Genomic DNA, 12,500 nt, shown 5'->3' with positions numbered 1-12,500 from the left:
AGAGATGCTGTGATGACTGTAATCTGTGTTAAACACCAGTCAACATCATGGCCTCAGCCGCAGTCATAGCTCCAGGCCAGGCTTCGCTGCTCTTTAAGTCTCTGTTTGTGCATAATTTCTTGGCAGTAGATGGTTATGAATCTAATTTTCTTCAGGTTGTCTGGATGAATGGGTTTTTGATGAGAGATGTTCTGATCATGAATATTTTTCACACAGAGCGGTTATAGATTGTCTTCAAGAAGCTGCTGTTCTTTTATATGATTCAAATAATTGTAAAAAATGTTGGCAAAACCTTGGGTATGGAGGTAGCCTAGTGGTTAAGGGGTGGCAGGGTAGCCTAGTGGTTAAGGGGAGGCAGGGTAGCCTAGTGGTTAAGGGGTGGCAGGGTAGCCTAGTGGTTAAGGGGCGGCAGGGTAGCCTAGTGGTTAAGGGGCGGCAGGGTAGCCTAGTGGTTAAGGGGCGGCAGGGTAACCTAGTGGTTAAGGGGCGGCAAGGTAGCCTAGTGGTTAAGGGGCGGCAGGGTAGCCTAGTGGTTAAGGGGCGGCAGGGTAGCGTAGTGGTTAAGGGGCGGCAGGGTAGCCTAGTGGTTAAGGGGCGGCAGGGTAGCCTAGTGGTTAAGGGGCGGCAGGGTAGCCTAGTGGTTAAGGGGTGGCAGGGTAGCCTAGTGGTTAAGGGGCGGCAGGGTAACCTAGTGGTTAAGGGGCGGCAGGGTAGGCTAGTGGTTAAGGGGAGGCAGGGTAACCTAGTGGTTAAGGGGCGGCAGGGTAGCCTAGTGGTTAAGGGGCGGCAGGGTAACCTAGTGGTTAAGGGGCGGCAGGGTAACCTAGTGGTTAAGGGGCGGCAGGGTAACCTAGTGGTTAAGGGGCGGCAGGGTAACCTAGTGGTTAAGGGGCGGCAGGGTAACCTAGTGGTTAAGGGGCGGCAGGGTAGCCTAGTGGTTAAGGGGCGGCAGGGTAACCTAGTGGTTAAGGGGCGGCAGGGTAGCCTAGTGGTTAAGGGGCGGCAGGGTAGCCTAGTGGTTAAGGGGCGGCAGGGTAACCTAGTGGTTAGTGTGTTGGGCCAGTAACCAAAAGGTGGCTAGTTTAAATCCCTGTGCTCACTAGGTGTAAAAATCTGTTGATGTATCCTTGAGCAAGGCTCTTAACCGTAGTTACTCCTGTACGTTGCTCTGTTGTAAGAGTGTATGCTAAATGTACAAATCAAATGTCTGTCACATTGGAGGTTGTTTCTTTAAGTTCTAATTTAATAAAATAGTTTTAATGAGACATGTTACTTTTTGGCCCCTGGCTACTCTTTGGTTCTGTGTAGTCTTCTGTTTATGTGTAATGGTTTTAGAGGTGGGTAGGTAGGTAGGGAGGTAGGGAGGGAGGTAGGTAGGTAGGTAGGTAGGTAGGTAGGTAGGTAGGTAGGTAGGTAGGTAGGTAGGTAGGTAGGTAGGTAGGTAGGTAGGTAGGTAGGTAGGTAGGTAGGTAGGTAGGTAGGTAGGTAGGTAGGGAGGGAGGGAGGGAGGGTGGTGGGTGGGTAGGTAGATAGGTAGATAGGTAGGTAGGTAGGTGAAGCTTCAGTCTGCCTACACTAATTTCATTGAGACATTTGAGTTCTTTTAGAGGTTCTTTGTTTTGTTGTGACTGGATGTGAAACTGACCTGTGGTATGTTGGCTGAAGTACACTGAAGACATCACCTTGGTGACGCCTACAGATATCCTATTAAGCACTAATACGTCACGCTATGGTGAATGCCAACTGTCACTCACACAGTGACAGACTAGTCTCTCTCTGTGTTGGCTAAGATAGTTGGCTTTTATTGGACACGTCTTGTTGTGCTGAGGCTTCTGAAGTTGATCCCCGCTCGGGGCAGAATAGATTGCCGTCTGTTTAAATGACTCCATGATGCAGATTGGGTTTTTTGGTCATGGATTGTTATCGGGTTCTTTATTGAAAGCGAGGCCATACTGAGTCTAAGGCTTTAACTTACATGAGTCTGGTCGACTTTACTTGACAGGGACAATACACATTGATCTCAATGCCTGTCTCCCAAATGACACCCTATTCCCATATATAGTGCACTACCCCTATGGGTCCTGGTCAAAAGTAGTGCACTACCCCTATGGGTCCTGGTCAAAAGTAGTGCACTATAAAGGGAAGATGGTGACAATTGGGATGCGTACCATCTGTGAATCTGTCAGGTTTAGCCAACAGGCTCTTCTGTCTCAGACAGGTGCACAGATAAGGGTTAGCAAGTACCAGATGTGCCCCCCCCCCATCCCTCATGTGAAAGTACCCCTCCAAATAACATGTAGTATATTGTGGTCTTTGTAGAAAGGGAACACCCCCCCCCCCCCTAAATGTCTCTGTACAGCCCTCCTCTGTTCCTTCTGCAGTCTCTGGGCAGCTGGTTGGGTATGGATGTGCATCCCAAATGGCATCCTATTTCTTATATAGTGCACTACAGTACATTGTGACCAGGTCCCATAGAGATCAACAGTAGTGTACTATATAGGGAATATGATGTCATTTGGGATGCATCCCATATGAGTCTTTGGCCCGGGAAGGAAAGTGTTTATGGTTGGGAATACGTCCTCTATCACACCCTGGTGTTTTACGATGGATTCTCACCGTTCTTTACCTCAGCAGAGGTCAGCAGAGGTCAACAGAGGTCATGGACTAGGCTCTCAGGTGACACATAGTTGGCTAGTGATGGCAACATGTTCAAAATTGCAATAGATTGTTCTTAGGTTCAGTCCATACTAGTGAATGTGTTTGGATCAACTTTAAGGATAGTTTTTTTATTTCTTCTTTTTTTATCAGTGATTGGTTTAATTCACATTTTCAGTCCACAATTTGCTTTTCCAGTTTATTAATTTATTGATCATTATTTTTATTTTTTTCACAGAAACATTTACAACTATTAAATATTTGTTTGCACTAAAAATGAAAAAGGAATGAGTGTGGTGGTGAACACATTCCTTCCTGGATCATTTGACAGAGAGTTGACAGTGGTGGGCTGGTTCCCCGGACGTGTGTTTTCAGCACTTTTCACAACCAACTTCTTCTTCTGGTTGTTGAATGAGCTGCGTCTCCACAACACCTATTATTGGGAGTATAAATTGAAGTGATTTAAGTCACATACATATTTTATATTGTACTATTGAGGTGTATCAGCACTGTGTGTACAATGAGATAAGAATCACACATTTTGACATTTTGTACTGTCTGTAATTCACAAAGTGGAACATCAGTGACTCACAGAAAATGGCGGGTTGTCATCATCCGTAGACTGAGGGGAATATTTGCCAATCCTTCATGTAGTTGTCAGGAAGTATTTGGAAAGGATTCAGTTTGGTTTGAAGTTAACAATGTCTGCCTGGCCAGGTTAGAATGATTTATCATTGGTATTACTAGAGTTCACAATTCATCTGGAAATAGATACTGTCTTGGATGATTTTTTTTTTTTTACTTTCTAAAAAATCTTTTACTGTGAAAGGTTTTATTTGTTTTTATGAATGACGAGATCGTTTTTTTTTTTTTTTGCCAAATCAGATTTTTTGGGGAATCAGATGTCAAGTGAATCTGATCCACTGAATCAGATGTCAAGTGAATCTGATCCACTGAATCAGATGTCAAGTGAATCTAATCCACTGAATCAGATGTCAAGTGAATCTGATCCACTGAATCAGATGTCAAGTGAATCTGATCCACTGAATCAGATGTCAAGTGAATCTGATCCACTTTATCAACATTTTTCTGGACCTTTGTTTTTATTTTTTTAAATAATATATATATATATATAGCATTACTATTGCACCTGTATATCTGGAATGTAGTCATTTTGGAAAAACAAAATGGCACCTATCTCTATGAGAGAGCGAGAGAGAGAGAGAGAGAGAGAGGAGAGAGAGAGAGAGAGAGAGAGAGAGAGAGAGAGAGAGAGAGAGAGAGAGAGAGAGAGAGAGAGAGAGAGAGAGAGAGTTAGAGAACTGTCAGTGGAGATATTCTCACGGACAGTTTGTTGAGCCCAACTTGACATTTTCATCTGAAGTATAGACCCTACTGCACATTATGTGACTGTTATTTTTTAGCAGAATTTTCTTAGATTTGATCTGCCTTTCTCTTTCTCCTACTGTAGGATGTGGCTGACCTGAAAGTTTGAGGAGATAAAGTTCAAAAGCTTTATTGTCCATTTAATGATACATTCATGGATATAATAAGATGTTTCTGTTTAGATGGAAGATGCTGTATAATATGTTGTTTCAGGCTTTCTGTTGTCGCTGTAGTTGGGACTTCAGGCCTTATTGGTCTTAATAACTCCTACTTCCTGAAAGGGAAGCTCTTATTCATGCAGATACTCACTGCTGTGATGTTGGTGATTTAGAGAAGATATGAACTGCCCTATTCCTCTCTCAGGGCAGCCCCGGGCCCCGTGGCAGAGATGGCGAGCCTGGGACCCCCGGTAACCCCGGCCCTCCTGGACCTCCAGGACCTAACGGACCCCCCGGCCTTGGAGGAGTAAGTATCTCTGCAGAATAAAACAATTATAATAATCTTTGAAATTGCTGTTTGTGGAGTTTGTGTAAAAAGAGGAAGCACATGCTTCAGTAAGTAGGCTGTATACGTTAACGGTAAAGGGTTGATAGATTGAAAATGACTGTGAAGTGAAATAGTGTTTTAGCGCCGAAGAATTAGGCAAAGAAATTATGGTATAGTATAGAATGGAGAGATGGAGAGAGATTACACAGTGGAATGCTTTTCATTCCTGAGGAGAGAGGAGGAGAGGAGAGTGGAGGGATGGGGAGAAGAGAGGAGGAGAGGGAAGGGAAGGGAGGGGGGTGAAGGGGAGGGGAGGGAGGAGGGAGTGACAGAGGGAGGTGTAGAGAAAGGAGGTAGCATGATAGGGAGGGGAGAAGAGGGGAGGGGAGGGGAGGGGAGAAGAGGGAAGGGGAGAAGAGAGGAGGGAGGGGAGAGAGAGGAGGGGAGGGGGGGAGAAGAGGGAAGGGAGAAGAGAGGAGGAAGGGAGAAGAGAGGAGGGGAGAGGAGGGGAGAAGAGAGGAGGGGAGAGGAGGGGAGAAGAGGAAGGGAGAAGAGAGGAGGAAGGGGAGAAGAGAGGAGGGGAGAGGAGGGGAGAAGAGAGGAGGGGAGAGGAGGGGAGAAGAGAGGAGGGGAGAGGAGATGAGAGGAGGGGAGGGGAGAAGAGGGAAGGGGAGAAGAGGTAAGGGGCTCCATTGTGAAAGAGAAAGAGATGAAAATAGTTATCCTACCCCTCTCCCTGTGTACTCTGTTGTTGATCTGATATCCATCCCCTTCACTATCTACTGTTCTCTCACAGACAGAGACAAAACACACACACACACACACACACACACACACACACACACACACACACACACACACACACACACACACACACACACACACACACACACACACACACACACACACACACACACACACACACACACACACACACACACTGATCCTGTTAAGATGTGCTGTGCTGTCTGAGAGTAGACTTCCAAGACAGCAATATGCCTACTATTGAGATGAGTGTGGTGGTATTTCTTGGGATCATATAACAGTGTCTTATGGATGCCATTTTGTCATCCCACAGAACTTTGCTGCTCAGATGGCGGGAGGATTCGACGAGAAGGCTGGCGGAGCACAGATGGGCGTGATGCAAGGACCAATGGTGAGAGAGCTCATGAGATACGTCGTTAGATCCCTGGCGCCATTAGACCAGTTCTCTCCTATCAGCTTCAGAGTAGTATCGTTTCGCAGACATAAAGCAAATGCAAGAATGCCATGTCTGGTCTGATCTGACTAGTGGCTACGTGAGACCAGCTTCAGTGAATATGTCCCAGCGTGACTCAACACTGCCCCCTGAGGTCTGGGGGAGAAACTACACATCCTCCTGGCCCCCTGCTACAGGAAATATAACCCCTCCCCCTCTGTGGAGCATACCTAGGTTTGGTTTGGGAAACAGACAAGGTCTTCATTATTTTATTTTTCAAGTCGACTGAAAACTCCATCACATGCAGCCTCTAAGCCATGAAGCGATGAAGAGCACATTTACTGGGAGCTATTTTGGTTTGGAAACCCACAGAGCAGCGCTCGGCTTGCTGCTCCCACAGCGAGCATTTGGCTGGCTGGCTGGCTGACTGGTGGAGCTGAAGTCTGAAACCCAGCTGGTGGTCGCCACAGTGGATTGTACCCCATTCGAGACCTGCGAGGAGGGGAAATGCAGAGCAATGTGCCTGAGACAGACTCTGTGGCTTTGGGGCTTTGGTACTAGACCCCAAAGAGAAGCCTGTCTGTCTCCTTCATTCCTCCCCCTACCCTCAATAACCCGGGCCCTGTCTGTCTCTGATTGAAGCCCAGCAGGTTTAGCTTGGCAGCATCTGGCCAGAGAAGGAAAGGACTAAAAAAGACTGGGCTGCTCTGATGTCCCAAGCACAGTCCAGGAGTCAACCCCCTACGTCTCTACCTACACCCCCTGGTCCCTTCACTGAGAGTCAACCCCCTACGTCTCTACCTACACCCCCTGGTCCCTTCACTGAGTCAACTCCCTATTTCTCTATCTACAGCCCCTGGTCCCTTCACTGAGAGTCAACCCCCTATTTCTCTATCTACAGCCCCTGGTCCCTTCACTGAGAGTCAACCCCCTATTTCTCTACCTACACCCCCTGGTACCTTCACTGAGAGTCAACCCCCTATTTCTCTATCTACAGCCCCTGGTCCCTTCACTGAGAGTCAACCCCCTATTTCTCTATCTACAGCCCCTGGTCCCTTCACTGAGAGTCAACCCCCTATTTCTCTACCTACACCCCCTGGTCCCTTCACTGAGAGTCAACCCCCTATTTCTCTATCTACAGCCCCTGGTCCCTTCACTGAGAGTCAACCCCCTATTTCTCTACCTACACCCCCTGGTCCCTTCAATGAGAATCAACCCCCTATTTCTCTATCTACAGCCCCTGGTACCTTCACTGAGAGTCAACCCCCTATTTCTCTATCTACACCCCCTGGTCCCTTCACTGAGAATCAACCCCCTATGTCTCTACCTACACCCCCTGGTCCATAACACAGTGCCTTCACTAAAAGTCAACCCCCTACGTCTCTACCTACACCCCCTTGTCCCTAAGACAGTGCCTTCACTGAGAGTCAACCCCCTACGTCTACACCTACAGCCCCTGGTCCCTTCACTGAGAGTCAACCCTCTACGTCTCTACCTACACCCCCTGGTCCCTTCACTGAGAGTCAACCCCCTACGTCTCTACCTACACCCCCTGGTCCCTAACACAGTTTCTTCACTGAGAGTCAACCCCCTACGCCTCCACCTACAGCCCCTGGTCCCTTCACTGAGGGTCAACCCTCTACGTCTCTACCTACACCCCCTGGTCCCTAACACAGTTTCTTCACTGAGAGTCAACTCCCTACGTCTCTACCTACACCCCCTGGTCCCTTCACTGAGAGTCAACCCCCTACATCTCTACCTACACCCCCTGGTCCCTTCACTGAGAGTCAACCCCCTATATCTCTACCTACACCCCCTGGTCCCGTCACTGACAGTCAACCCCCTACATCTCTACCTACACCCCCTGGTCCCTAAGACAGTTTCTTCACTGAGAGTCAACCCCCTACGCCTCCACCTACAGCCCCTGGTCCCTTCACTGAGGATCAAGCCTCTACGTCTCTACCTACACCCCCTGGTCCCTAACACAGTTTCTTCACTGAGAGTCAACCCCCTACGTCTCTACCTACACCCCCTGGTCCCTTCACTGAGAGTCAACCCCATACGTCTCTACCTACACCCCCTGGTCCCTAACAAAGTGCCTTAACTGAGAGTCAACCCCCTACGTTTTTACCTACACCGCCTGGTCCCTTCACTGAGAGTCAACCCCCTACGTCTCTACCTACACCCCCTGGTCCCTTCACTGAGAGTCAACCCCCTACGTCTCTACCTACACCCCCTGGTCCCTAACAAAGTGCCTTAACTGAGAGTCAACCCCCTACGTTTTTACCTACACCGCCTGGTCCCTTCACTGAGAGTCAACCCCCTACGTCTCTTCCTACACCCCCTGGTCCCTAACACAGTGTCTTCTCTGAGAGTCAACCCCCTATGTCTCTACCTACAGCCCCTGGTCCCTAACACAGTGCCTTCACTGAGAGGCGGTGTACCACAAGACCCAAACATACACCACCTCTTAAACATACACACACAGACCCCAAACACACACACACAGGCCCCAAACACACACACACACAGACCCCAAACACACACACAAAGACCCAAAACACACACACACACAGACCTCAAACACACTCCGCCTACGAATGGACATAGAGCTCCATTGACAAGCCCCTGGCCCGTTGCGGCGTGGGTTTGTCCGTTGCTCGCCTCGCTGAAAAGATACATTTAATTCCCATCAGAGGAGCTCTGTGCTGTCTCAGGGACGTTTGCTTTGGCTGGTGCCCTGCATTTCTCTACTATAATCAGTCTACGCACCAACACTATGAATCGTGTGTTATAAAGACCATTAAAGGCTATAGATACACAGAGTGTAGTCCACGTTTCATGAGTGGAAGAGTGGAAATCTTTTTTTTTTTTTAAGTCTTCGTTTTCTTAGCTTTCTTAGTTTTGGCTGCGACTGAAGTGGCAGCCTATTTCGTCTATAGTACACTGCTTTTGCCCAGGGCCCATAGAGCTCTGTTCAAAAGTAGTACACTATGCAGGGAATACTGTAGGGTGTGATTTTAGACCCAAGCTCTTGACTTTTCATTAAACTCCAGGTTAGATCATCTTCTCCTCTTTGCCCATGTTAAAGATTTTCTCTGTGTGACAGATTTGACTCATCACCTGAATAGAGAGTGACACGTCTCTCTCTCTCTCTCTCTCTCTCTCTCTCTCTCTCTCTCTCTCTCTCTCTCTCTCTCTCTCTCTCTCTCTCTCTCTCTCTCTCTCTCTCTCTCTCTCTGTCTCTGATCAATGTGTAATGATGCATGATGAGGTTGAGCTGAGAAGAGTATTACTCCTTCCTGACTAGATGTCTGTTGCCAGTCAAAAGTCTTTATTATTAACCGGAGGAGATTAACAACAAGATCAGTGAGCAGAGCAAGGATTTGACTCACTGCTTTTCAGATCTGATTAATACAAAAAAAGTTGGTAACATTTTATAATAACTTTCATGTATACGCCTTTCTAAATTCTTAATAAATCCTTTCTCAATGCTTATTCATAAAAGTTATTTGAGGTGTTAGTGTTTCTACAGTATGTCTGTCAAACAGACTTTGTTGGAGCTAGCAATGCTCATTCTAGCAGATGTTATATGTTTCTCTTTCGCTCCAAAACGACCCATAGCTATTGCTTTTCCTCTAGATTCATGCTAAAGTGCAAACAAATAGTTTGACAGAAGTCACGTAGAGTACAACACTTCTGGCCCTGACCTCTGAACTACAGAAAGAGAGGCAGAGTTAGTGAGTGAGAAAAACAGAGAGGGAGAGAGAAAAGAGAGATACAAAGAAAACAGAGAGAGGGAGAGAGAGAGAGAGGGAGTGAGAGAAAGAGAGAAAGAGTCAGAGTGCCACTGTGGAATTCCCAAAATTATTTATGGTTCTGACAGGCAGCAGGCTAGTGAGTTTGTGTTGCTGAGGGGCAAAGAAGAAAGAAGTCAAATAGGAAGAAGAAGCCAAAGAAGGAGAAGCCAAAGAAGGAGAAGCCAAAGAAGGAGAAGAAAGAAGCCAACAATAGGTTTTATAACACAAGAGAAAAGAGAAGTTGAAGTGAAAGTCCACACTTCTTTCTCTTCCCACCCCCAAGTCTGAAATATGTTCAACTTAATTATAACAACTAGAAACGAACATATTTTTGTTTACGTTGGTTTGTTTGGAGGTTAGTTGAGTTTAAGGTAGTGTGGAAGATCATGTGGTTATTATCTAACGTGTCTTTATCTCCCACCAGGGGCCTATGGGTCCTCGAGGACCACCTGGCCCTTCTGGAGCTCCTGTGAGTACCTGCACACACACACACACACACACACACACACACACACACACACACACACACACACACACACACACACACACACACACACCACACACACACACACACATACAGACTCCCGTCAACAAGCCTCATTATATAACAGTTGGTACTGTACACGCTTAGACATGTATAAACATGTATATCAGTTCAGCCCAGAGCCATATATAAACATGTATATCAGTTCAGCCCAGAGCCATATATAAACATGTATATCAGTTCAGCCCAGAGCCATATATAAACCTGTATATCAGTTCAGCCCAGAGCCATGTATAAACATGTATATCAGTTCAGCCCAGAGCCATATATAAACATGTATATCAGTTCAGCCCAGAGCCATATATAAACATGTATATCAGTTCAGCCCAGAGCCATATATAAACCTGTATATCAGTTCAGCCCAGAGCCATATATAAACATGTATACCAGTTCAGCCCAGAGCCATATATAAACATGTATATCAGTTCAGCCCAGAGCCATATATAAACATGTATATCAGTTCAGCTCAGAGCCATATATAAACATGTATATCAGTTCAGCCCAGAGCCATATATAAACATGTATATCAGTTCAGCCCAGAGCCATGTATAAACATGTATATCAGTTCAGCTCAGAGCCATATATAAACATGTATATCAGTTCAGCCCAGAGCCATATATAAACATGTATATCAGTTCAGCCCAGAGCCATATATAAACATGTATATCAGTTCAGCCCAGAGCCATGTATAAACATGTATATCAGTTCAGCCCAGAGCCATGTATAAACATGTATATCAGTTCAGCCCAGAGCCATATATAAACATGTATATCAGTTCAGCCCAGAGCCATATATAAACATGTATATCAGTTCAGCCCAGAGCCATATATAAACATGTATATCAGTTCAGCCCAGAGCCATATATAAACATGTATATCAGTTCAGCCCAGAGCCATGTATAAACATGTATATCAGTTCAGCCCAGAGCCATATATAAACATGTATATCAGTTCAGCCCAGAGCCATGTATAAACATGTATATCAGTTCAGCCCCGAGCCATATATAAACATGTATATCAGTTCAGCTCAGAGCCATATATAAACATGTATATCAGTTCAGCCCAGAGCCATATATAAACATGTATATCAGTTCAGCCCAGAGCCATATATAAACATGTATATCAGTTCAACCCAGAGCCATATATAAACATGTATATCAGTTCAGCCCAGAGCCATGTATAAACATGTATATCAGTTCAGCCCAGAGCCGTATATAAACCTGTATATCAGTTCAGCCCAGAGCCATATATAAACCTGTATATCAGTTCAGCCCAGAGCCATGTATAAACATGTATATCAGTTCAGCCCCGAGCCATATATAAACATGTATATCAGTTCAGCTCAGAGCCATATATAAACATGTATATCAGTTCAGCCCAGAGCCATATATAAACATGTATATCAGTTCAGCCCAGAGCCATGTATAAACATGTATATCAGTTCAGCCCAGAGCCATATATAAACATGTATATCAGTTCAGCCCAGAGCCATATATAAACATGTATATCAGTTCAGCCCAGAGCCATATATAAACATGTATATCAGTTCAGCCCAGAGCCATGTATAAACATGTATATCAGTTCAGCCCAGAGCCATATATAAACATGTATATCAGTTCAGCCCAGAGCCATATATAAACATGTATATCAGTTCAGCCCAGAGCCATGTATAAACATGTATATCAGTTCAGCCCAGAGCCATATATAAACATGTATATCAGTTCAGCCCAGAGCCATGTATAAACATGTATATCAGTTCAGCCCAGAGCCATATATAAACATGTATATCAGTTCAGCCCAGAGCCATGTATAAACATGTATATCAGTTCAGCCCAGAGCCATGTATAAACATGTATATCAGTTCAGCCCAGAGCCATATATAAACATGTATATCAGTTCAGCCCAGAGCCATATATAAACATGTATATCAGTTCAGCACAGAGCCATATATAAACATGTATATCATATGCAAAGTTATACCGTCTACTGGTACATTATGAAATGGCTGTGGTTCTTTACACTAGTTTGTCCCATAGTACTATTAGTCAGAAGTCTAGTTCTCGTCGTACTGTATGTGTATAGATGAAGGCCTGAAACAAACAGTGAATGAATACATGTCATGACAGCACTAAAACAGAGGCATACACCATAAACACGGAATACATGTTCCCATATACACTAGCTAGGTTACTGTGCCTGTTAGCCCCCCCCCCCAGATATAGGTTCAAAGAGTATTCAAAATATTTTGCTTTAGTCTTCCTGGAGTGTCAGGTGGGCGGGATTTGCTCATTTTGGGACTACTCCATTAGTTCCATTGCACCAGGGTAGCTCAAGCACAGCTAAAGAATGATAAATATAGCAAATTCCATTTGATCCCAGGTATGATCCTCAGCCCTCCACCCAAAGCCCCCTCGGCTCCTGTCTTCTCCTAC

General features: G+C 45.6%; 1 protein-coding gene across 2 annotated transcripts in view; it reads left to right on the top strand.

The window, feature by feature from the left end:
- col2a1b (collagen, type II, alpha 1b) overlaps positions 1-12,500 on the top strand; it is an 89,998-nt gene that overhangs the window by 12,617 nt on the left and 64,881 nt on the right. For both annotated transcript variants that reach the window (XM_045691949.2, XM_045691950.2), the window contains 3 exons: positions 4,405-4,506; positions 5,606-5,683; positions 9,950-9,994. In XM_045691949.2, the coding sequence (XP_045547905.2) occupies positions 4,405-4,506; positions 5,606-5,683; positions 9,950-9,994 (225 nt within the window). The remainder of the gene's footprint in view (positions 1-4,404; positions 4,507-5,605; positions 5,684-9,949; positions 9,995-12,500) is intronic.

Source organism: Salmo salar, chromosome 12, assembly GCF_965601325.2.
Source record: "Salmo salar chromosome 12, fSalSal1, whole genome shotgun sequence".
Taxonomy (NCBI): Eukaryota; Metazoa; Chordata; class Actinopteri; order Salmoniformes; family Salmonidae; genus Salmo; species Salmo salar.
The sequence above is the reverse complement of the archived record's forward strand: the minus strand, read 5'-3'. Positions and strand labels throughout refer to the sequence as shown.